The 25,562-nt window shown below is 45.9% G+C and overlaps 1 protein-coding gene across 1 annotated transcript; it reads right to left on the bottom strand.

The window, feature by feature from the left end:
• Positions 1–2,623: 2,623 nt before the first annotated feature.
• Positions 2,624–25,470, bottom strand: mlxip (MLX interacting protein). Its single transcript, XM_086110490.1, is given in 19 exon segments — positions 2,624–4,150; positions 4,787–4,916; positions 5,737–5,860; positions 12,226–12,353; positions 12,501–12,608; positions 13,463–13,557; positions 13,659–13,770; positions 14,193–14,260; positions 14,651–14,896; positions 14,899–14,971; positions 14,973–15,125; positions 16,063–16,157; positions 16,530–16,613; positions 18,425–18,635; positions 19,385–19,426; positions 19,508–19,597; positions 19,673–19,758; positions 21,600–21,706; positions 24,920–25,470. Coding segments are annotated over 19 exon segments (2,415 nt in total). The 5' UTR covers positions 25,255–25,470; the 3' UTR covers positions 2,624–4,022.
• Between the last annotated feature and the right edge of the window lie 92 nt (positions 25,471–25,562).

Raw genomic sequence — 25,562 nt, forward strand, 5'->3', positions numbered from 1 at the left:
ATTGTAACACTTATTCACAATGTTTTCATGTATTTCATTTCAAGTTGAAATAAAGTGTTCGGAACATTCCTAACACAAGCTGCACCAGGTTTCACAGAGGGCTTAACAGACCCGGGCATTTTACGGCCACGGCAATGGTAACCCATCAAAATGTTCGCCCATACCCCCAAAAACCGAAGGTGGGCGCTGAATGCCGTGGTTTCAAGAAAATACGGAATGTTAAATATTTATTTACTGAAATCAGGGGTAAACCCGTGTGTGTAGTTTGTGGTGAGCCGGTCGCCGTCTTGAAGGAGGATAACCTGAGTGGGTATTACGAGACGGGACGGAAAAAAAAATCATTCGACTGAGGCTGGGGGAACGCGGTTATCCGAAGATTCGCTAGCGAATTTTGAAAAACAACAAGGCTACTTTACCAAGCTACCGGGAAGCAGTAAACAGGGGCAGCTTTCTGATAGCCCACAACATCGCGAAAAACACAAAGCCATTTTTCGGACGGGGGAATTCGTTCAAGAGTGCTTGGTGGACTCTACAGCGCCAATATGTCCGGGGCAAGAAAAGACATTCAGCAAGTCCAGACATTCTCTTACTGATGAGCATCTGTAATGAGCAGGAAATTTGAGGGGAAACATTTATCAACAGTGTTGACGTTGAGACACATACACACACACACGCAATAGAAAAAATGATGGGGGTGTGTAGGTGTATTTTTCAGTGGAAGTTGACGTCATTGTGTAACAGACTAATTGTGAACAAAGACCACAGCATTGCAGAATACGTTTGGAGCCTGCACTCTCCCCTAAGAACAGCGATAAAAGAATTTAAAAAGAAAAACTCCCATACACCGGTAAACAAATTTGTCAAGTGGACAGCGCCTGAGGACACTCACATAAAGGTGGAAGATCATTTTTGGTAGGACTCGTACCACAATGGATCGTTTGGTCTTCAGAAGGTCCCTGAAGACGATACGTGACGAAGGCGGTTGACCTTCAAAAACATGACAAGGCACCGTTATCTTCAAGGGGTCCATGAAGGTAATATACCATGATAGATTTTGTCAGCAAAAAATTTGCTCGAGGTAAAACAATGCATTTTGTCCTTGAAATTTGTAGGGGGTAAAGCGTGACTGCTTTTCGTCATCAAAAAGTTTGTCAATCGTCAAAAATGATCATGCTGTGAGTCATCAGGAAGTTTGTACACCAGGACAATGCATTTCGACATCAAAAACTTTGCCGTAGATAAAACACAATGGATTTTGTCAACAAAACGTTTGCTGAAGGTAGAACATGATGCGTTGGGTCATTAAAAAAATAAAAAAAATACATGACCATGCATTGTTCCATCACCAAAAATATTGAGGACAACACGTGACAATAGATCAAAGAAGTTGTTGAAGAGGAAATGTGACCATGCATTTTTCTGATCAACAGGGTTGTTGAGAACAACAAAAAAAAAACCCTTATGTAATCAAAACATTTGTTCAAGACGAAACATGCCAACGGACTTTGGCATCCAAAAGTTTGTTCAAGACAAAACCCGCTCAACTTTTTTCAGTACACAAAAAGGCATCAAGGACAAAACATGACAATGCATACTTTTGTGATAAAGAAAAAAAAAGTTGAGTACAAACATGATCCTGCACTGTTTTATGACCAACCATGTGAAAGACACCATGTCGTGATTAAATAGGAATTGTCACCCAAAAAAAAAAAAAAAAGCACAACCCCTGAATTTTGTTGGTGACAAAACCCGTTGAAGACAAAGACGACACGCCGTTGTTTTGTCATCCACCATGCGGAGGACCAAAAATGACGCCGCAAACGGTCGACGACAAAACGGGCCACGGGCTGCATCCTGCTCACAAATGTTGAGGACAAAGCACGGCGCGGCCTTCTTCCCTGATTAAAAACGTTCAGGCCAAAACATGACACTGCGTGAGTTCATGACATTTGTTGCAAGAGAACAACACCACACTGTGCGATGTGGTGACCAAAACACTTTGGTGAAGACTACAAAATGCGACACTGTTTCACGCGCTCACCGACGCTGCCCTGAGATCCCGACAAAGAACGTGATGTTGATCGAGAGAAAAACTGTACACACACAAGCACGCACACAAATAGAAAGGTGAGGACAAAAATAATCCATACAGTTAATATACAGTGCCATGAAAAAGTATTTTCCTCTTACAATTCTTATTTTGGTGGTTTCTCCACTCGAATATTTTGGATGATCAAACAAATGTACAAATGGAGTAAACAAGAAATGCAGTTTTAAAATTGGGATTCTGTTTATGTCGAAAAAAAAAATGAAAACACAATTCCAAGCTACCTGCTGCCCCTTGTGTGGAAAAAGGAATTGTTTCAAAACAGCATTTGATGTTTACTTTGACATCTTTGATATCGACATGTACTTGATGAACGACAATATTAAAGTGAGGAAACAATGCAAAAGAAAAAAGAAGCCAACTACTTTTTCGCTGCACTGTACACATTTAGAGACAAGTGAACAATCCGTGTGTTTTATTGCCATTTCGGTGAAGCTCCCTATGAGGGCTGTAGGTTGTGTCGCTCACCAGAAAAGGGCCGAGTAAGCAAAATGCGAGAGGGACGGAAGCGGGGGGGGGGGGGGGGGGGGGGAAACCCCAGCTACATTCTGGTGTCAAGCTTTATGAGGAAAAACAAACGTAGCAAGAGATTTCCCTTTTGAACGCAAACTGCTTTCAAGGTTGTTCATAATAACCCGCGCCGAGGCAAACATGCTGCTTTCTCTGTTTCTGTTGTCACTCAAATAATACATTAAAAAAAAATCATTATGGCACAGATGACAATGGAAAGCCTCGGGTGCTCTATTTTCGTCTACGGGCGCACGTGCGCTCGATGTAAGAACTGGTGCGTCTTCATTTTTGTGCCAGGGGCAAGTCGAGTTGACGGGGTTTGGAAATTTGGCTTGACATCGCAGGGAATTATGCCGTTTTCCATTACAAGTCCACCGTGCTGCCGACAATTTGGCGACGGAAAGTAAACTCGATTTTAGACCCGGTCAAACCGGGTCTAAAACTGGGGGTAAGTTGTGGCGCAGGTAGCGTAAAACAATTTTGGTGGATTTGATCCAGGTGCAGGCCGACAGATTCTGTATATGTGCGGTGGATGTCATCGAAATCCTTTTGTAAATCAATACCTGTCAACTTGTACGTTTTCCCTGCATTTTATACGTTTTTTTTTTTATCATTTCAAATCATGTACGGCGTATTACAACTTTTATAGGAAAAAAAAAACAAACAATTGTGAACCGATCTCACAAAGACCATTTTGGCTGAAATCCAGATCGTCTCACCTGCTGATAGCCAACGACAATGCCGTCGTCGATCGCCACTATTGTCGCGGCAAACCAGCAAAAGTAATCCTCAATCGTATTTTTTTTTTCATCGCTGCATACGGTCGGATTGATAAAGCGTGATGCGCGCATGCGCGGTAAGCCGTTGTACGGGTTTTTGTTGCTTTGTAAGGGGAATCGTAATCATTTTTAAGGGCAGGTATTAGCCGAGGTTGACATGTAAATCTGACACAATCAAACCCTGTGAATCATTGTCCAACTCAATCAATCAAATGAATTATGAATTTTACATCCTCCAAACTGGAAGATCTTGAAATTCCTTCTAAACATACTTTGCGCAAGCCGACCTTCTGCACCGACTCCAGCGAGTCCGTTAGGCTTTCGCCAAGTTGACCGCGTGCCACCTCCTGGAATGGGAACGAGGGGGAAGCCGTTTGGATGGGCTGGGAAGCACGGCGGCTATGTTCAGTCCCACAATGGCGCAAACATCCATTTCAAACTGCGCACCTCAACAAAAAGGCCAAATAAAAAGAAAACTCCGTCCACGAGCACAGTGAGACTGCATTTCGCACTCGACCGGAGCTGGGAACAAAAACGGAGCCCTCGGGGCGTGAAAAGACGAAGATGAGTTCAGTCCGCCATGATGATGATGATGAGGAGGAGGAGGAGGAGGAAGAGGATCGTCATCAGATGGCCTGAGAGCAAGGCTCCACGTCGGCGTGCCTCAGGGCCTGGATGGCTTCTTCGGGCAAACGGGAAGGGTCACTGAGGATGGACGTGCTGGTGCTCAACTGGCAAAGGCTGCTGCTGACCACTGACACACACACACACACATGCACACACACACACAGGTTCACCGACTAGATACAAACATACGACACTTTATCCAACTTCCTGTCATCGGTTACTTTCACCCCCCCCCCCCCCACCACCACCAAAAACACTATGATAATATGATAATCCAAATATCCGACTTTCAATGTAACTTTTATACAACAGCAAAAGAAATCAAGATGTGCTTTACAGCAACAAATTGAAAAATATTTATCATTTTTAAATAGCTTTTTCAATTTCAGTCCACTGCCTTAGAGGAAATAATTTATAGTCAATGTTTGGTCAAATAATTTTTTTTGGGGGGGGGACCAATTTCACATCCACAATCTAAAATAACCCCCCCTCCCCAACTTAAACAACAACAAGAAACTCCACGTGGCCTACAAAGTAAAACATGACACTGACATTCATTCCCATTCTTCATTTGACTAAACAAGCTTGACGTCGTGCCAAAGCAGGTCATCGTTCATCTGCAACCGTGACGGCCGCTTGCTCACTGTGCTACAAAAATCTTTCCATCCAGCTTTTAGCGTACATTGGCTCCCACATCATTTTTATTTTTTTCTTGACAGATCATGTGAAAATGAGTGCAATTTTTGTTCGCTCAATGACTCACTGGGCCGGAGAGCGACCAGGGAGCAGTGACGTTCGAGCCACTCCAGCGTGGTCTTGCAAAGCTCCGTCCCGCTCGTCGTTGACACCATCTTGTTGAAGGATTCGAAGAGAGGCTTGATGATGACGCTGAACTGAGGTGGCGTGACGTCAAGGCTTGCTTCGGTATTGTGTGGCGATGCGGTCAACCCCCACTAACCCCCCCCCCCCCCCGACCTTTTTTTTATTTTTTTAACACAGTTCATGGCGGACACCGATGGATATGCTTTACGTCGCATTTGCAGTCTCCTTTCCGTTTCTCCTGTGATGTTATCTACTGGATTTGTTTCTTGACAATGACATGACTGCCGAGACGTGGGTTTTCTCCGGGTTCTCCGGTTTCCTCCCGCATTCCAAAAACATGCATGGCAGGTGATTGAACACTCCAAATTGTCCCCAGGCGCGTGTGTGTGTGTAAGCGCGGAGGATTGTTTGTTTCTGGGTGCCCTGCGATTGGCTGGCAACCGGTTCAGGGCGTCCCCCGCCTACTGCCCGAAGACGCAACCCTTATGAGGATAAAGCGGATTGGAAAATGGATGGATGGATGTTAAGGGGGAGGGTAAAAGTAGAAAAAAAAAAAGGACACTGCTTCTCTGTAGCGCTGATTTTTACGTATCAGCTTGAAGCCGAAAGAACATTCTAGAACACACGGCGCACATTTTACAAGGGTTCAACGCGACTCTTGATTCAAGGGAGAGCAAAGCAGGTCTTGGAAAGCGGCTCCATCGTCCGCAACATTCTTGTGGAGCCCAAAACCGAAGGCAGCTGATGACGATGTGCAACTGTTCCACCGAGGATTCCTTCCGACCACAGTAAATTTCCCCACACACACAAAGAATCGTCTTAATTACGGACCGAGACAACGTGACTTGTACGCTCTCATACTGTAAACACAAACGACGAGAAAGAGGATACAATCCAGAACTTCCAGTCTTGCCGGGAACGCAGCTTGACGTACTCCGTGAACCTGTGCTGCATGTGGTCAAAGCGTCGCTGCGTGACCTGCGCCCCCGTGGCTGGCATCTGATCGTGACACAGGCTGCGGTTGACAAAACACAAAAGGCACGACCCCGTCAGGCCAACGACGACATTTACTCCCATCCGCAAGTGTTCAATTGTGTTGTTTTGCAGGCTAAAATCTTTTTGCAAGAGTTGCACTGAGGCAAACGCTCATTTATTTGAACAACCATTAAGCCGCGCGTTCATTCGCCGTCCGTACGCCACACGCACAAAGAGTTTGAATGGGTCAGCACTTGTCTTGTCAAAAGACACTTTTGGGCTCGAAATTTCCTCTTGCGTGCTTGTCACGGTGGCACAAATTCAAACGCCATAAAGGAGGCTTTGCCTACATCTCACAGGATGTTTTGTCGTTAGGGTTTTCTTGATTTTTTTTCCCCTATTGAACATTTTAACAAGCGTATTTTCCCTTGAGTATTAAACAAATGCCAATATTAGGAAAACAATATATGACTATATACATATATATCTATCTACTCCTCCGTGAGTCGTCACCTTACCGTGGTGGAGGGGTTTGTGTGTCCCAATGATCCTAGGAGCTAAGTTGTCTGGGGCTTTATGCCCCTGGCAGGGTCACCCATGGCAAACAGGTTCTAGGTGAGGGGCCAGACAAAGCACGGCTCAAAGACCCCTTATGATGAGAAAAATATATGGACCAAGGTTTCCCTTGCCCGGACGCGGGTCACCGGGGCCCCCCTCTGGAGCCAGGCCTGGAGGTGGGGCTCGTTGGCAAGCGCCTGGTGGCAGGGCCTACACCCATGGGGCCCGGCCGGGCACAGCCCGAAGAGGCAACGTGGGTCCCCCTTCCCATGGGCTCACCACCCATGAGAGGGGCCAAAGGGGTCGGGTGCGATGTGAGCTGGGCGCCAGCCAAAGGCGGGGACCCTGGCGGTCCGATCCTCGGCTGCAGAAGCTAGCTCTTGGGACATGGAATGTCACCTCTCTGGCAGGGAAGGAGCCCGAGCTGGTGTGTGAGGCAGAGAATTTCCGACTGGATATAGTCGGACTTGCCTCCACACACAGCCTGGGTTCCGGTACCAGTTCTCTCGAGAGGGGTTGGACTCTCTTCCACTCTGGAGTTGCTCAAGGTGAGAGGCGCAGAGCAGGTGTGGGCATACTCATTGCCCCCCGGCTCAGTGCCTGTACATTGGGGTTCACACCGGTAGACGAGAGGGTTGCCTCCCTCCGCCTTCGGGTGGGTGGACGGGTCCTGACTGTTGTTTGTGCATATGCACCAAACAGCAGCTCAGCATACCCACCCTTTTTGGAGTCCTTGGAGGGTGTGCTGGAGAGTACTCCTGCTGGGGACTCCTTTGTTCTGCTGGGGGACTTCAATGCTCACGTGGGCAATGACAGTGAGACCTGGAGGGGCGTGATTGGGAGGAACGGCCCCCCCGATCAGAACTCGAGTGGTGTTTTGTTATTGGACTTCTGTGCTCGCCACGGATTGTCCATAACGAACACCTTAGCAAAGAACGAACGCAAGTGGAAAAATGACAAATTGCATGTCTCTTATCAAATTTGGAAAGACTGCTGGCGTAACTACCAGCTCACAGTAAAAGAGGCCAAAAGAGAATATCTGTCGGACCTTATTCAAGCTAACCGTCACAACCCACGCGCACTATTAAAAACGATAGATTCTGTACTCAAACCCCCTCTGCCTACTTGCTCGGATTCTTCACCCGAGATGTGCAACAGATTCCTTCAGTTTTTCATTGATAAGTTCTCTACAGCTAGGACTCCGGTCTCAAATACCGCATCTGACCCCTCTGTCCATGTTCCATGTTCAGCTGTGCTAAATTCTTTTGAAACTGTGTCCTTGGCGCTTTTGGAGGATGTAGTTCGCCAGACGAAGCCATCTGGCTCCCCTTGCGACTCTCTTCCCCCGCACTTCTTTCAGGAGGTTCTCCCGAGTGTTGGCGCATCAGTCTTGGATATCATCAACAGCAGCCTCTCTTCTGGTGTAGTTCCCCAACAGTTTAAACATGCTGTGGTCCAACCCTTGATCAAGAAACCTGGTCTTGATCCAGATGTGCTGTCAAGTTTCAGGCCAATTTCACCACTGCCTTTCATTTCCAAAATTCTGGAAAAAGTGGTGCACATGAAGTTGAAATTTTTCTTGGATGAACATAACATCTTGGAGGTCTTCCAGTCAGGTTTCAAGACGATGCATAGCACGGAGTCAGCCCTGTTACGCGTTTCTAATGACATCCTCCTGGCAAATGACTCTGGAGACCACGTGTGTCTAGTTTTATTGGACTTAACTGCAGCATTTGAGGCGGCCCGGTAGTCCAGCGGTTAGCACGTCGGCTTCACAGTGCAGAGGTACCGGGTTCGATTCCAGCTCCGGCCTCCCTGTGTGGAGTTTGCATGTTCTCCCCGGGCCTGCGTGGGTTTTCTCCGGGTGCTCCGGTTTCCTCCCACATTCCAAAAACATGCATGGCAGGTTGATTGGACGCTCTAAATTGTCCCTAGGTGTGAGTGTGGGCGTGGATGGTTGTTCGTCTCTGTGTGCCCTGCGATTGGCTGGCAACTGATTCAGGGTGTCCCCCGCCTACTGCCCGAAGACGGCTGGGATAGGCTCCAGCACCCCCCGCGACCCTAGTGAGGATCAAGCGGGTCGGAAAATGGATGGATGGATGGATGCAGCATTTGATACAGTGGATCACAGTATTCTGTTGACTCGTTTGCAGCACTTGGTGGGCATTGGTGGCAGTGCTCTTGAGTGGTTTAGGTCCTATTTAGCTGACAGAACCTTCTGTGTCAGCCTTGGCTGCTCTGAGTCACGCACTGCTCCCCTGTCATGTGGTGTTCCACAGGGCTCAATTCTGGGGCCTCTGCTGTTCTCACTGTATCTGCTCCCATAGGGTTCCATCTTAAGGAAACATGGTATTCCCTTCCACTGCTATGCAGATGACTGCCAGATCTATGTCCCACTGAGCAAGAAAGACGCCTTCTCATTAAGGCCACTCCTATCCTGTCTGGAAGAAATCAAAACCTGGATGGCACAAAATCTCTTGAGATTCAATGAAAAGAAGACAGAGGTGATATTGTTTGGTCCCAGTGGCCCTTGTACATTCCATCCTGTAGACTTGGGCCCCCTGTCTCCTTATCTTAAGTCAACAGTCTCAAACTTGGGCCTTAAACTGGACAGTGATTTCAAACTCGATCGGCAAATTGATGCCGTTGTTAAATCCAGCTTCTTTCACCTTAGACAGCTGGCCAAAATAAAACCTCTCCTCTCACATGAACACTTTGAGACAGTAATTCATGCCTTTGTCACATCCCGGCTCGATTACTGCAATGCCCTTTACTTTGGAGTCAGCCAGTCCTCCATTAAGCGCCTTCAGCTGGTCCAGAATGCCGCCGCTCGCCTCTTGACTGGTACTCGTAAGAGGGAGCACATAACTCCTACTCTGGCATCCCTTCACTGGCTCCCCATTCATTTTAGAGTTATTTTCAAGATCCTCTTATTTGTTTTCAAATCTCTGAATAATCTCGCGCCACCTTACCTCTCTGAGCTCATCCGCCCCTACACACCTGCCCGGCGCCTCAGGTCTGTGGACCAGACCTTATTAGAAGTACCAAGAACTAAACTGAGGCTCAGAGGGGATCGAGCCTTTTCTGTTGCTGGTCCCTCTCTCTGGAATGACCTCCCACTGAACATTCGGCAAGCCTCCTCGCTGCCCATCTTCAAAACCCTCCTCAAAACTCACTTGTATTCTTTGGCATTCGACTCAGCATGACTTAGATTTGTTCTTGGTTTTACTGTTTGGTGCTTTCTACCGCCTTTATTACCGATTTGTCTTACTGTTTATTGTGCATGTTAAATTGCTCCATGTACAGCACTTTGTGTGCAGCGATGGCTGTTTGAAAGTGCTCTATAAATACTGTTGACTTGACTTGACTTGACTTGACCTTGTTCAAACATAAGGGTGTCCATATGTGCACTTGGCACCAGGACACCCTAGGCCGCAGTTCGATGATCGACTTTGTAGTTGTATCATCGGATTTGCGGCCGCATGTTCTGGACACTCGGGTGAAGAGAGGGGCGGAGCTGTCAACTGATCACCACCTGGTGGTGAGTAGGCTCCGATGGTGGGGGAAGATGCCGGTCCGTCCTGGCAGACCCAAACGTATTGTGAGGGTTTGTTGGGAGCGTCTGGCGGAATCCCCTGTCAGAAGGAGTTTCAACTCCCACCTCCGACAGAGCTTTTCCCATGTTCCGGGGGAGGCGGGGGACATTGAGCCCGAGTGGACCATGTTCCGTGCCTCTATTGTTGAGGCGGCCAATCTGAGTTGTGGCCGTAAGGTGGTTGGTGCCTGTCGTGGCGGCAACCCCCGTACTCGCTGGTGGACACCAGCAGTAAGGGATGCCGTCAAGCTGAAGAAGGAGTCCTATCAAGCCTTTATGGCCTGTGGGACCCCAGAGGCAGCTGACGGGTATCGACTGGCCAAGCGGAACGCAGCTTCGGTGGTCGCCGAGGCAAAAACCCGAGCGTGGGAGGAGTTCGGTGAGGCCATGGAAGCCGACTTCCGGACGGCTTCGAGGAAATTCTGGTCCACCATCCGACGTCTCAGGAGGGGGAAGCAGTGCACCACTAACACTGTGTACAGTGGGGATGGGGCGCTGCTGACTTCAACTCGGGACGTTGTGAATCGTGGGCAGAGTACTTCGAAGACCTCCTCAACTCCACCAACACGCCTTCCTTGGAGGAAGCAGAGCCTGGGGACTCTGAGGTGGGCTCGCCTATCTCTGTGGTTGAAGTCACCGATGTGGTTAAAAAGCTCCTCGGTGGCAAGGCCCCAGGGGTGGATGATATCCGCCCGGAGTTCCTCAGGGCTCTGGATGTTGTGGGGCTGTCCTGGTTGACACGCCTCTGCAACATCGCGTGGTCAACAGGGAGAGTGCCTCTGGATTGGCAGACCGGGGTGGTAGTCCCTCTTTTTAAAAAGGGGGACCGGAGGGTGTGTTCCAACTACAGAGGGATCACACTCCTCAGCCTCCCTGGTAAGGTCTATTCAGGGGTGCTGGAGAGGAGGGTCCGTCAGGAAGTCGAGCCTCAGATTGAGGAGGAGCAGTGTGGTTTTCGTCCCGGCCGTGGAACAAGGGACCAGCTCTACACCCTTAGCAGGGTCCTCGAGGGTATCTGGGAATTCGCCCAACCAGTCTACATGTGTTTTGTGGACTTGGAGAAGGCGTTTGACCGTGTCCCTCGGGGAGTTCTGTGGGGGGTGCTTCGTGGGTATGGGGTACCGAACCCCCTGATACGGGCGGTTCGGTCACTATACCACCGATGTCAGAGTTTGGTTCGCATTGCCGGCAGTAAGTCGGAATCGTTTCCAGTGGGGGTAGGACTCCGCCAAGGCTGCCCTTTGTCGCCGATTCTGTTCATAACCTTTATGGACAGAATTTCTAGGCGCAGCCAAAGCGTTGAGGGGGTCCGTTTTGGGGGCCTCAGTATTGCATCCCTGCTTTTTGCAGATGATGTGGTGCTGTTGGCTCCTTCAAACAGGGCTCTCCAACTCTCACTGGAGCGTTTCGCAGCCGAGTGTGAAGCGGCTGGGATGAAGATCAGCGCCTCCAAATCTGAAACCATGGTCCTCAGTCGGAAAAGGGTGGAGTGCCCCCTCCGGGTCAGGGAGGAGATCTTGCCCCAAGTGGAGGAGTTCAAGTACCTTGGGGTCTTGTTCACGAGTGGGGGCAGGAGGGAGCGAGAGATCGACAGGCGGATCGGTGCGGCGTCTGCTGTGATGCGGACGTTGTATCGGTCTGTCGTGGTGAAGAAGGAGCTGAGCCAAAGGGCGAAGCTCTCAATTTACCGGTCGATCTACGTTCCAACCCTCATCTATGGTCACGAGCTATGGGTCGTGACCGAAAGAACGAGATCCCGGTTACAAGCGGCCGAAATGAGTTTTCTCCGCAGGGTGTCCGGGCTCTCCCTTAAAGATAAGGTGAGAAGCTCGGTCATCCGGGAGGGGCTCAGAGTCGAGCCGCTTCTCCTCCACATCGAGAGGAGCCAGATGGGGTGGCTTGGGCATCTGATTCGGATGCCCCCTGAGCGCCTCCCTGGTGAGGTGTTCCGGGCATGTCCCACCGGGAGGAGACCCCGAGGAAGACCCAGGACACGCTGGAGAGACTATGTCACCCAGCTGGCCTGGGAACGTCTCGGGATCCCCCGGGGAGAGCTGGAAGAAGTAGCTAGGGAGAGGGAAGTCTGGGCTTCCCTGCTAAAGCTGTTGCCCCCGCGACCCGGCCCCGGATAAGCGGTAGATGATGGATGGATGGATGGACATATATATCTATATCAATATCTATAGACATTGATATAGATATACTGTATATAGATATAGATATAGATAGATAGATATCAATGATGAACATACTTAATGGAGGCCTTGAGGCTTGTGATCTCCTCCTGCAGATTCCTGATGTCTTCTTGCATTTGCTCCCTCTCCTGCTTGAGCTTCTCGACGTGTTCCACCGTCTTTTGCATTGTGACTGCAATACTGATCTGTGTACACACCGAGCAATTCAAAATGGCAGGAGGGGATGGAATTTGGATGACGTGGAGTTGAAACCACAAGTTTACACAGACGATGTGAAAAGATGGTTTGGTTTGTTTTACTGACTCGTAATAAAAAATGTCAATTGTACACACATTGGCTGGGGAGTTGTTGAGAGTGGGAACCAGGTCGCTGAGCGCTTTGAAGCAGTGGTTTATATTTGATCGTCGCTTCTGTTCGGCAATGCGTGCTCTCCTTGGAATCTGAAAACACACACAAGGCACTTTCACTCTGTTCAAATATTGTTTTTCTCGGGTGGTTTGCTGTTGTGAATAGGAGCGGTGGAAAAAGTAACAATCAGAGACATGAAATATGATATTTACTAAAGAATGTCATTTTCCTGGACGTTGCGTTATGTACCGATAAGTGGCACGCACAGACGTGGAATGCGTGGAGGAAGTCAAAAAAGAATAGTTCCCGTACTCGCGAATATGCTTTGGGCATTGTGCCATGCCCTGAGATGAGTCTCGGGTTTACACGTCATACAGGACTCGCTATGTACCTATCTGGACATATACACACAAATATTTTAAAAATAATGTGAAAATACTGGGGAAGAAATACAGGAATATTGCAACCAAATGTATATAAGAATATGTAATATGAATAATAAAATGAAAATTGAACAAAACAATCTACAAAAATATCAAATTAAAAATACCAAAACAAGGATCGCGGGATTATTCAAGACGCCCGTGACTCGAGTGTGGATAAGCAGTACAAAGACTCAAGGGGAAAAAATGAATACAGTCAATGTAAAGGGAAAAAAAAATATCTAAATATTACAAATACAAAAATTGTCTGAAAAAAAGTAGACATTTTTTAAAAAAAATCCAAATATTACAAATACAATAATATTCTGGAAAAAAATATATAATCAATGTTTTAGAAAAAATATAAAAATATCAGTCATTGTCACTTTACTTTGTGGTGGCCTGCTGTTGGAGGTAGCAGGTGGGAAAATGAATCCTCTCAAATACGTTACAATAGACAACAATTAAAGTTTGAAACAATAACACCAAAATGAAGCCAATTTCGGATTGCACTCATGTTCTACCTGAGGTGTTGTGCTGCTGCTGATCAGGGACTGTGGACTTGGAACTTGATCTAAAGCGCAAGGGGAGCCTTGGCCGGATTTTGCCTGGCCTTGAACTAAAGAGAGGAGAGAGAGGAAAAAAAACAAAACAACACCACTGTCGGAAATAGTGTGCTTTTGTGAAATTTGGCTTTACCGAGTCACAACAAACTCTCACCGACACCACAGGAGGTCTCCTGGTTTCGATGGCTGGAGGAAAACGAGTTCTCAGCAGGGACGATACACTGAGGAGACTTTTGGCTTTGAGGTACGACAGAGAATCCACCAGCCTGACGGACACCAAAAGGCAGCAATCAAAGCAGGGCACACGCATCCAAACGTTCCCTCATTATGAGCATGATGCGTGTTAAATAAGTCACGAGGAAGCTATTTTGTGTGCGGAACGTTTCTTTCAATTTGCGTAAACTTACCAAAACGGGTATCGCATGCTGTAAAATTAAAAATGATCATGTCATTTTTGCTTCACAACATGTCAAACTTAATTACAGGAGTTGAATGGCTACGTTTACTTTCATTTCCCACACAAGTGCGTAATTAAGTGCAGAGTGTAAGCACGTAAGAGTAGCCCACCTCCGCCCAAAGCAAACGACCGAGTTCTACTTGATTTGTGGTGATAAAATAAAACACTCGCCATTCATATTGTACGCAGGTGTACCTAATAAGGTGTTGAGAGACGATGTTGAGAACGTACCACGCCACAATGTGTGATCAGCACACCGGGAGATGAAGTCACGTCACTTTTCATTGCTGGGATGACGCCTGAGAGAGGGAGGGATGGCAGTGAGTTGTCTTCAGATTTGCGTACGCCACAAACAGCATTGAAATGCCGTAACTGTTTAAAATAGTGCTTCTCAAACTTGGGCCCATCAGAAGTAACCTGCAAGTGGAACAAACGCTGGTGATTTTTTTTCCCCCCATTCAGTTCCTTGTTAGAGGACAGCAACTCAAACAAAGCAAAAAAAAACACACGTCCTCATGAATATTTAGGCAGAAAAGTAAAAAAAAACCCGACCCTCTTGAGGACAAGCAAATTGGATAATGGATGGGTGGATGAATATGAGAGGCCCTTGTAAAATAAAAATAAAAATTCTCCCTGGACTTAAAACGTTTGAGAATCCCCGGTTTAAAAAGTGATTCTTGCACCCATACCTGTGATGAAGAGCGGCTGTGGTGCAATCGGGTTAGCAGGGGAAATCTTCTTCAAGTCTCGTTTTTTGTTGGCGTTGGTCGGCTGGAGGTGCCGAGGGCGGGCGAAGGTGTGAGGCGGCGGCGGCGGCTTCGGGGCGGCTAACAGCGGAACCAGCGACGACAGCCGGGGGGCGGGTGGCGAGGGATGCATGCGCGCGGAATTGGCAGCCGGCGCAGTAGAGGGCGAGATCACGCCGGTTTCGCCGCTGTGGGGTCCAAGGAAGAGGGGACCATGGGTGCCACGGCTACCGGCAGGCATTGGGACACCAGGGCATTGTGGGGGGGAGGCATCGGGGTGGTCGCTGAGCCCCACCTGCCCCGGATAAAGAGGCAAGTAGTTGTCCTCGATGGTACCGGCACTGGTCCCACTGGTGGCACTGGTCATGGGAGACGGGATTTGGCTATCCGTGAGCTGCATGGATGACAATAACTGGCCCTGGTGACAAAACACATGCGCAGCGGAACCTTGACTTGAGAGGTGAATTTTTAATTGCAACTCAATTTTATCAAATCAATTGACCTCATTGAGACGAACTGAAATGCCATTCATTTGTTCAAGACCTCCCCCGATAAAAGCGGACATGACAATCCAATACATGCTGATTTATATAGCGCTTTCACAACAGCGGCAGCTGTAACAAAGCGCTTAACAAAATAGTTAACATAAAGCAAAATAATAAACACAACACATGACATAAAACACGGACCGTCGTGCAGTCCTAACTCAGAAGAAATTGTGATGTCATTTTCAAAACTGTGATGTCATTTTCAGTCGAAAGCAAGTGGCAAAATAGCCACATCCTGAGAAAGACAAAAATGGGTGGATTTTACTGCTTAATTCATATTCCAGAAACGCAATATTAATATATGGAAATTAAAAGATTTTTGTCACACTTTTGCCGATTATTCTGGCATGCACGCCTTGGCCACTCGAGGGCACTCTAAGAGATACAATCAAGGTTCAGCGGCTCTCTTGGCTTCTCGGCACAGCAGTAATATTAGTTGTTATTTGCAAGGGATAAATAATATATGCCTGTTGTCACCATTGGTGACCTGCTGCTTTGTATTCAGATGCCAGTTGCTTAAAGGGTAACAACACCGCCAAAAATAAAGTTTGAGTACACACCCATACTATTGACATTTAAAGGCCAAGAGGTGCTTATTTCTATCTCGACATTTCAAATGACAAGGTAAAGTAGAGCAAGCAGCCGGTCGTGTGCCATCATTCAGTTTAGTACGATTACTATGTTATGTGGATTTGTGTCACTACTTGTAAAGGACAGAAAAAGAGGCAAGGTGACGGGGCAGGGAGGGTCACAAAATCTTACACTCGCTGCTTGTGGTGCGTTAAAGGCGCCGCGCTCCGTGTTTACCTGCGACGGAGAGCTGCTGCTGGACAGGGGGGTGACTGATGGTGCGGTGGGGGGAACGGGGAGGAAGACGGGCGGACGGAAACTGTGAAATAAGTCTGGAAACAAGAGTCTATGTTAGCAAGCGGTTAGTAAAAAAAAAATAATAAAAATAAGTCAATCATCGTCTACTCTCTGGGTTACTAGGTTAAGGAAACTAGTGTCGAGAGAAGTTACTGGAACACCAGTGCGTGATTCCTTTAAGTGTGCACGATTAATGCGTGATCAGGATGATGAGATGTGCGCAAGGACCCAATCTATTTATTCTATTCCTACAATAGCACCACAGGTCAGAGTTTTCACATTTTCCAATGGTGCTCGTCTCCTTTCACACTCCTTTAATCCTGCTCTGTTGGAATCTTTGGCACGCCAACGGGCGCGCAGGATTTTCCCCCTGAAAAAGAGACCAGGGCAAACAATTCGGCCGCTACCTTGTAGTGGATCGAAAGAGAAGTCCAGATTGGGCTGCAACTGCATGAGACCCGGTTGGATCATGTCTGCATTCACCGCATGAGCTGTGAAAGGTAAACAAGTCTCCTATGAAAACATTGCCCGAGTCTAACCATCATGGTTACACTTATCATGTCTTAAAATGATGAAGCAGGCCTCAAACCCGATTTGAAAATCAAACCAAAAATGGATTGATGAACATGAAAATTAGAAATGATCGTGCCAGATTTGTTTGCCATAATGTTACAATCCGATTTATGACTTGCTGACTTTGGGGCTACGTCACACTTGTTGAGTAGTATTTTGTGAAGTTGTTGGTAGTGAACGCTTAAAAGACTGCAAGTTTTTAGTTAGTGGATAATGGAAATGTTGAAGATAAGTGAAGTGTCTTTCATGGTTCATTTTCCTTCATACACACAAAATAAATAAAATAAGCTTGCAAAAATCGCAATACTGAAGGACAGTAATTGCAGTTAACCGTTCGGCCCTAAATGACGTCTCAGCGAATGAAACACTAAACCTGGCTTTAAACCTCTGATTATTATTTCAACCCAGAAACGAGACGTAAAAACCCGAACGCACAGGATGGGTCCAACAAAGTGGTTTCGGCTTAATCAAGATATTCCTACTATCTTATGGGTCAGATCCTGGAAGGGGTACTATATCGAAAATTTATAAAGAGTTGCAGGTACTAGAAGGTGGAGATACAACATATATAAAGAATAGGTGGGCTAAGGAGGGTGGCATTTCAATTCAACTGGAAGCATGGGAGAGAACAATAGCACAGCAATGGAAATGTACATCGGCTCTCTCTTGGAGGGAATTTGGGTGGAAGAATGTCGTCAGGTTTTTTAGAGTTCCGGCCCAAGGGACTTCACAAGGAATGAATACAGCCTGTTGGAGAGCCTGCGGTAATAGCAAAGCCTCACATTTTCATGTGTTTTGGGAATGCCCGGTCATCTCCGAATACTGGGAAGAGATAAGGATGACTATGGGTAGGATTATGGGAACAGTGGTCCCTCCGACCTTTGAAGCCCTGTACTTGGGACTGGAACCTGACTTTACCATTAACTTTGCCCAGAAATACACCTACAACATCTTACTGTTAGCGAGCAAAAAAGCAATCACAAGAAGATGGCTGACAAAAGATCCCCCAACAGTCAAAGACTGGACTAAGGTGGTTGGGGAAATTTTTGAAATGGAGAAGTTGACATTTACTCTTCGAGGCGAACAAGAGAAATTTGAGACATTATGGGATACCTGGATAAAATTTACGGAAACCTAAGGAAGTGCTTGAACAGATAGTTGAGTTACCCTATTGGCCCAATTCCACTCAAGTTGGTTTATTTTTGTTTATTATTATTATTAGTTTATTTTATTTCATTACTTTTCTATTCATATGGCGCAGTGTTCAGGACATTGTATATGTGGGAGGGCAGTAATTGTAACCCGTTTCACAGGGATGTCAATGTATCTATGTACTATTTCGATGCCCGGAACTGGTGTGGTTCAATGTACTTAAACACATGACCATGTTTTTCTTTTTTCTAACTGTTTGAAAAGATTTCAATAAAAAGTTTAATAAAAAAAAAAAAAAAAACCCCGAAGCCTGTCTCGAAACCATAATTTGACACCCTAACTATTATTTTAAAGACTTCCCTAGACTCGAAATAAGAAAATAAAACACAGTGAGCCTAAATGCGCAATTACATAAATCATTTTAACCTATGGCCTATCAAAAAATGGGTTCACTCCATTTTTTTTTCTTCCTGTCTGCGGAGATTCACAGTCATCCAGGTCACGGTAATCCACAAAGAATTTGCCTCTTTTCCATCAAATGTTCCAAAGCAACTTGGCAATCGCAGAACATCCTCACCGTTCTCCTTGGGGTTGGGCCAGGCGGTGGGCTGGTGCGAGACCAAGGTGGAGAAAAGCGTATCGGACACCTCGGACATCAGCACCTCCATGTCGAAGAGGCTCTCCAGCTCCATGGGCACCGGGGCCTCGCTCTCTTCATCCTGACAAAAGCAAGCACGGAGCATGTCTGGAGAGACTTCCCCAAACAGCGCTAACTGCTCCTTGGGTCCCTTTAAGGTGTTACAAATGCAAGCACCAAGCCGGTTAATCACACAAGCATGCGGGGTCCATTGCAGCCAACAAGTGGGGTAGACAATTACACACACACACACACACACACACACACACACACACACACACACACACACACACACACACACACACACACACACACACACTAACACAGACAGCGGAATACTTTGATTTGTACATTTATCGATTGAAACTCAGCCCTGGCTTGAGGTTTTACCCGTGCTTGAAAGCCTAAAACGAGCATTAAATTCAAATTTGAGACGCTGAGCTTGGCTCGAAACCTCTGCCGGAAACCCAATCCTTTTTCATTGCCGGAAAACACTCTTACATAATTGATGTAAAATGTCATAAAAAGTCTACACACCCCGTCGAAAAGGTATTTTCCAAGCTGGCTATTTTAACTCGTCCTCTTGAAAATATTTCCGATTTTTTTTTTCAATTGAGTTGTACAAGTCAATAGTCACAATGAAGGTGGAAAACAATTTTGGAAATGACTTATCTGTCTCGTTCTTTTTGTGTTGCAAAAAAACTAGCAGGTGAACAGGGGTGTGTCAAGTTTTTATCTCCAAGGCTACTTGGCAACATGATTATTTTCTTGACTGAAAAAGTGATCAAAGGCCCAAGTCTGAATAATTTTTTTTTTTTTAAGTGTGAAAATGTGTGGGTGGCATTGACAAGATGCATGCGTGACTGCTTTATTTTTTTTTTCTTCCCAAACTCTACATACCTTGAGCAAACTTGATAGGTCATCATCCTTGTGCTTCTGCAACTGAAGGGACAGTCAGTAAGATGAACGATGCTATAAGACCAATCCAAAAAAAAAAGAAAGTGATCGGAACACAAGCTCAACTCTTTTCTTGAAGTAGGTCCTCCACTTGTGATACTCTCTGATGACTATTTCTATTCTTCTCTTCCAGCATTTGCCCTCTGTGGTGATCATCTGGGAGTCACAATGACATGACATAGGATATGAAGTCGGCAGATTAATTGATGGATTTCATTTTTAAACGGTCACCTCTGAAGAGCGATGCGCTTCCAGGTCTATGTTTCCATCCAGAGGGGTCACAAAATGACAAACGGGATTTTGTCTTCTCTCCACATCTGCGGGTTGACCAAAACTCAACTTGAGTCGCTCCAACTTGTAAAAAGCCAAAGTACAGTGGCGGTCCCTTGGCGTGCGAGTGTCATTTGTTCTGTGACCGCGCTCGCAAATCAAAACACTTGAATGTGGACTCAATTGTCCCCCAATGAAGTGAATGAAAATGTCATTCAGCCCTTCCAGCCTCCGCAAACATTTTTGTTTGTCCGCTAGTGATGTGTCGTTCGCGAACGAGCCGGCTCATAGAGCCGGCTCTTTGAAGTGAACGATGGGAGCCGGCTCCTCATTGGGAGCCGGTCCGAATAGGAGCTGACTTCTTTTTTTCTCCTGTTTTTTTCCCCCTTCGGTTAAAGCTGCACATGATTGGTCAAGATCCGTGGTAGAAGAGGAAGGGGAGGGTTTTACACACACACACACACACACACGCACACACACACACACACGCACACGCTGCAGTTTAGAGAAGGGGGAGGGGTTAGGGAAGAGACACACACAGCAGCACACTGAGCAGCACGCAAACAAGACAAACGAGGAGACGAGAGAGTTAGTGAGCGAAAAAAACAACACGGTGGAAAGCGGAAAGGTGAGAAAATGGATAGGAAACGCAGTGAAATTTGGACTCATTTCAATTTAATTGATAGTTCAAAGGCAGCGTGTAGACTGTGCAAGGTTAAAATATCCCATCGATCAGGCTCCACAAATAACCTGCACAGGCACATCAGAAAAGTCCACCCATCAGTACAATTTGAAGAGAAAAGACAAGCAAGGGAACCAGCTATTAATGAAGGTGCTAGTGTGTCTGCAACTGTTGCTGCTCCTGCAATGTCACAACTGCCTAGATGTACAACCCAGAGCTCTATGAGCCACTTTATGCAAAAAGCTATAAACCAGCAAAACAGAACACAATTGACGAGGAACTGGGTATTATGATTGCAAGTGATTTTCAGCCATTTTGTGTTGGCTGTGTGTTGTCGCAACATCTGTCCCCTCAGAGAGAATCTTCTCCAAAACAGGGCAAATATTAACAGAGAGGAGAAACAGGATCAACCCCTCAAAGCTGAAGCACTTGGTTTTTCTTCATGCCAATCTTCGCGAAAGACAAGTTAAAACTTTTACCTGGGTGCTGCTTTCTTCTTTTTGTTTTACAAATTTTAAGTTATAATTTGTTGTGTGGTATTCAAAGCTTACTTATGTTGTTTTACTGTAAATAGTTAAAAGCTTATAAATATACACATTCAGAGATTGGAACTTTTTGTTGACCTTGTTTTGATATGGGTCTTTGTACTTTGTTTTTATTTTTGTAGCACTCCATGTTGTACTCCATGTTGAGTATGTTCAGAAGAATATACATAAAGCCATATAAATAATAAATATTTGATATACTGTCTATTTTTTGCATTAGTAATTCATTTTACGCATAATATTACGTTATTTTTGGTAGTAAATTAATTTAAGCAACAAAAAAACTGAGGAGCCATTTGGGAGCCGAAAGAGCCGGCTCTTTTTAGGGAGCCGAGCCAAAAGAGCCGGCTCTCTAAAAGGAGCCGGAATTCCCATCACTATTGTCCGCCAGACATACGCAAACCGTTTTAACGGTCGCAGGTGGTTTTTCTTGTCGCCGTCAAATTTGAACATGTTCAAAATTTATTTGCGACAACAAAAACTGTTCCCAGCATGTCAGGTTGGACCGCATCTTCCCCCACCATCGGATCCAGCACACAAGTAGGCGGTGATTGTTTAAAATTAGCTAAGCAAGTCGGCTTGTATGTCAAGAAATTCCCACATTGTCGCTCTTAAGTTGAGGTATCACCGTATTACTGATAGTCAGCGTTGGAAGTCTTACACTGCATGTACCAGGCCCTCCAGATGGCGTTGTTGAGACGGATCTTGTCCCTCCACAGCAGCTTCAGACCTTTGAAGTTTTTCCATTTGGGAGACACCAGTTTACCGCTGTGGAAAGAAAACAGCATTGAGCATTCTGTTTAAATTTCATGGGCTGACATCTTGCGTCCAACAAGTTTTCACCGCTGGCCACGTCACAGTTCGGGTTTTCCTCAGAAGGCTTTCATTTTTTTTATTAGGTATCCACAATTGCCCCGAAATGTTATTATTTTAGACATGTATTTTTTGGAAACTAATTAAGTTTCAAATCAGAAGTCATGAAAAATAGCGGCAACCAAATATAAAGACTGGCAGCGAAAGGTTCAGAACACATTGTAAATGTCGAGCAAATTTTCTGTAAAAATGAAAACCACAAATCGGTTTTGCAAGAAACATGAAGTCGAACCCTGATCTGCTTTACAATTTTTTTGGGACTTACCCAAAAATATTGTGCGGCGGGCCGGATCACCCGAGCCTTGAGTTGGACACGTGCGGGGGAGCCCCGCAAATAAGCTTCCAATCGATTGCTCTGATGTCATCCCGATGCTTATTTCAATGTAATGCAGTTAGCACCTAAACAGCTGCTTCAAACCAAAAAATGACTGACTTCCTTTTCAGGCGAACTATATGAAGTTAAGTTGAGTTTCAACCATTTCAACAGTTCCCCTCCAAATTTAATTAATTAATTAACTCATTCACTCCCAAAGACATTTTTAAACGTCTTTTCAGACTTGGTCCAGAATTGGCTGGTACTGAATGAGTTAATCATTTTAAAAGGCGGCCCGGTGGTCAACTGGTTAGCGCGTCGACCTCACAGTGCAGAGGCTGCGGCCTCCCTGTGTGGAGTTTGCATGTTCTCCCCATGCCTGCGTGGGTCTTCTCCGGGTTCTCCGGTTTCCTCTCACATTCCAAAAACATGCATGACAGGCTGATTAAACAGTCCAAATTGTTCCGAGGTGTGAGTGTTAGCGTGGATGGTTGTTCGTCTCTGTGTGACCTGCGATTGGCTGCCGACCGGTTCAGGGTGTCCCCTGCCTACTGCCCGAAAATGGCTGGGATAGACTCCGCACCCCCTGCGACCCTTGTGAGGATAAATGATGTGGAAAACAATTGTAAATAGCACTGCGACTTATCCATTTTGTATTTATATTGCATTTAATTGAACTGTGTTTTTTTTCTTCTTTCTTCTTTCTACCCACAATCTTGCTGCTGTAGACTGTAAATTTCCCCAGTGTGGGACAAATAAAGGATATCTTAATCTTAATAAAGCGCATCAGAAAATGCATGGATGGATGGATAATTACAAAGAAATAAAAATAAGCGGGGTGTCTATTACTTGAGGTTTTCCTAGTGTTTTCAGGGTAAAATGCATTTTACGAAATCTGTGATTTCTTGAGCATGTTGAAGCCCTCAAAAAGGTTATTCATTCATTGGAAATGGCCTTTTTCACTGCTATATCAATAAAAAAAGACGCTCAACTCCCAGTTGTCTCCCGATGTCGCTTCAATAATACCCCTGTTTTCCTGTCAATCGTCCTTTTTCCACCTTGGATTAACAGCATTAAAAAAAAGGTTTGTCAAATAAGTGGAGCAAAGTTCAACGAAGTAAAGACCAACAAGAACAAGCCTCCCTGGTAGTACTTCCCTGCTCTATTATTAGTCATGACAGCAAGTCCGAGCCGGTTGCAAAAGTCAGAGGGAATCCTTGTCTGTCATCCATAAATAGAATATTCATTTCTTGCTGACAAGTCACCTTTATATGACACGCTCACACACTAACCACTCAGGTTTTCTTCTTCCATTTTTTTTTTAGAAAGGAAAATCCAGACCAAAGGGGAATTCTGGAAAAGTACGTGGGGAAATGTCATGAACTGAAGCGAACCGAGTTCCCGTACGCTCTACAGTCGCCACATGTCACCTCTGTAAACAATAAAAGCGCAGCTGATGTCGTGGCTCGTGTTGCCCCATGTCAAGTTGTTTGGTACGGAAGAGAATCTGGATTTGTGTTTGGAGTTGGGGTTTGAAAGCAATGTTTCAAGAGAGATTCAGGTTTTAAACATGTGTTATGGATTCAAATTCGAGTTTTAATGTCACTGTTAGCGTTTCAAGCCTGTGTTTAGGCTCACGTGTGTCTGTCGAACTAAAAAGTGCTAGTGAGCTTTTTCATTCCTTGCTTTCTTACTTCCTTTCTTCATTCTTATGTTAGATAAATAGACAGACACATTTTGGTTTTAGGTGGCCCAAAACTTTATAATTGCCTTTATTAATAGTTAAACCTGTACATATACCATAAACAAAGAGTGCTTATAGTAGGGCTACTTTTCTACTAGAAAAGGCTTTGGCACCATCTTGTGACAGCTCAAGGCATTTTGGAACGAGCACAAATGTAGCAAATATGGGAATTTCTCAGCAAATAATGCATAAAAGGTTAACAGGATAGAACTATATATGGATAAATATTGTTGTTGTTTTTTATTGCATACATTACTCCTCATAGAGGATCTTTCTTTTTGTTGGGAGAGTATTTACTGCTTGCAGTTTGCACTTAAATGTGTTCCTGTTTACCCAAAAGCACTATTCTGTTCTGTTTTTACAACAACTTTGAAAGAAGTGGTCCATAAGAAAGTCACATGAAGGTGCCAGTGAACAGACCCGGGGGGGGGGGGGGGGGGGGAATTTCAACACTGTTCTGCTATGAAGAAATTAGGTCAAATTTATTTGGCTTCATTTTTACCGATCAAGTGTCCCAGCAAAATGCATTTTGGTTCATCACAAGTTTTCCTTTTATGTAAATTCATACTTCAATGGGGGCAGGGAGGCAGAGGTGGATTTTGCTGCTTAACTCATATTCCACAAACACAATATTAATCAGAATGCTGTGTTTAACTAGTGGAGGCGCATAGAACATATTACTGTCAAGAATTTTTGGGGGGTTGACTTTCCCTTTAAGTGCATTAGTCGTTTTCCACAGAGGATAAAGGATAGATGCTATGCATTGTCTATTTACATGTCGTTTACATGTCTTGATGTCCTATCCGTTACTTAGAGGGTTGTAACGCCGCATTTTTTTTTTTGTCATGAGCACGAAAACGGCGAAATAGCTGACTCCAAAAATGGTGATTCTGCAAGGAACACTGAATGCGACTTACTCCCATCTCCAGGAAAAAAAAAGTTGACTGAAAAGTCGTCGTGGAAATAAATACTCAGGTGAAGGTAAATGGAAAACCCCACTTCATTACAATACTCGGTAATTATTCTTGGCTACTCGCTCCCAGTGCCATACCTGTAGGCCAGCGTCATGCACTCGAAGAGTTTGGTGAGCGAGGCGTCGATTGAGATGTGAGACGTGCTCGCCTTGCCGAAGTGATACGTCTGACAGGTCTGTTTGTTGACGGTGTCGAAGTCGTAGCCTTTCTTCGGCGGGTGCTCGCTGTGCGGCGAGGATACCATGAAGTGCCCGCTGTGGATGATCTGCGACCTATGCGGACCCCGGCTAAGGTTCGGGCTGGGGCTGCGGCTCGGGCTCGTTTCCTCGGCTTCCGAGTCGTCATCGTCGTCGTCGTCGTCCCGCTGTAGTTTCCTCTCCCGCTGCCTGGAACTCAGCTGCCTAGAAGCCATGACTGCGAACAAATGGCTAACCAGCTAGCCAGTTAGCCCGGGAGGGATTGTTATTACACTACTGCCGTCATGAGACTTGGCCAAGGTACAACGAGTGTCCCCCCCGGTCCAGTTATTTTTATTTTATTTTTTGTTGCCAGTTTGTTGCCCCCGAAATTCTTTCGATCGAGTTTGTGTACAAGTTGACTCCAAACCAGCTGACACCAAAGCGACTGCCCCTCCAATGGGGGGCTGGCAGAATGTCGTCATCGATTTGATAGGTCACTAGGTCACAGGATTTTTGATTGGTCCGTGTTAGTCTTGCAATT

The sequence above is a fragment of the Hippocampus guttulatus genome, chromosome 5 (genome assembly GCF_054856545.1).
Source record: "Hippocampus guttulatus isolate MCC_2025c chromosome 5, RoL_Hgut_1.0, whole genome shotgun sequence".
In the NCBI taxonomy this organism is placed as follows: Eukaryota; Metazoa; Chordata; class Actinopteri; order Syngnathiformes; family Syngnathidae; genus Hippocampus; species Hippocampus guttulatus.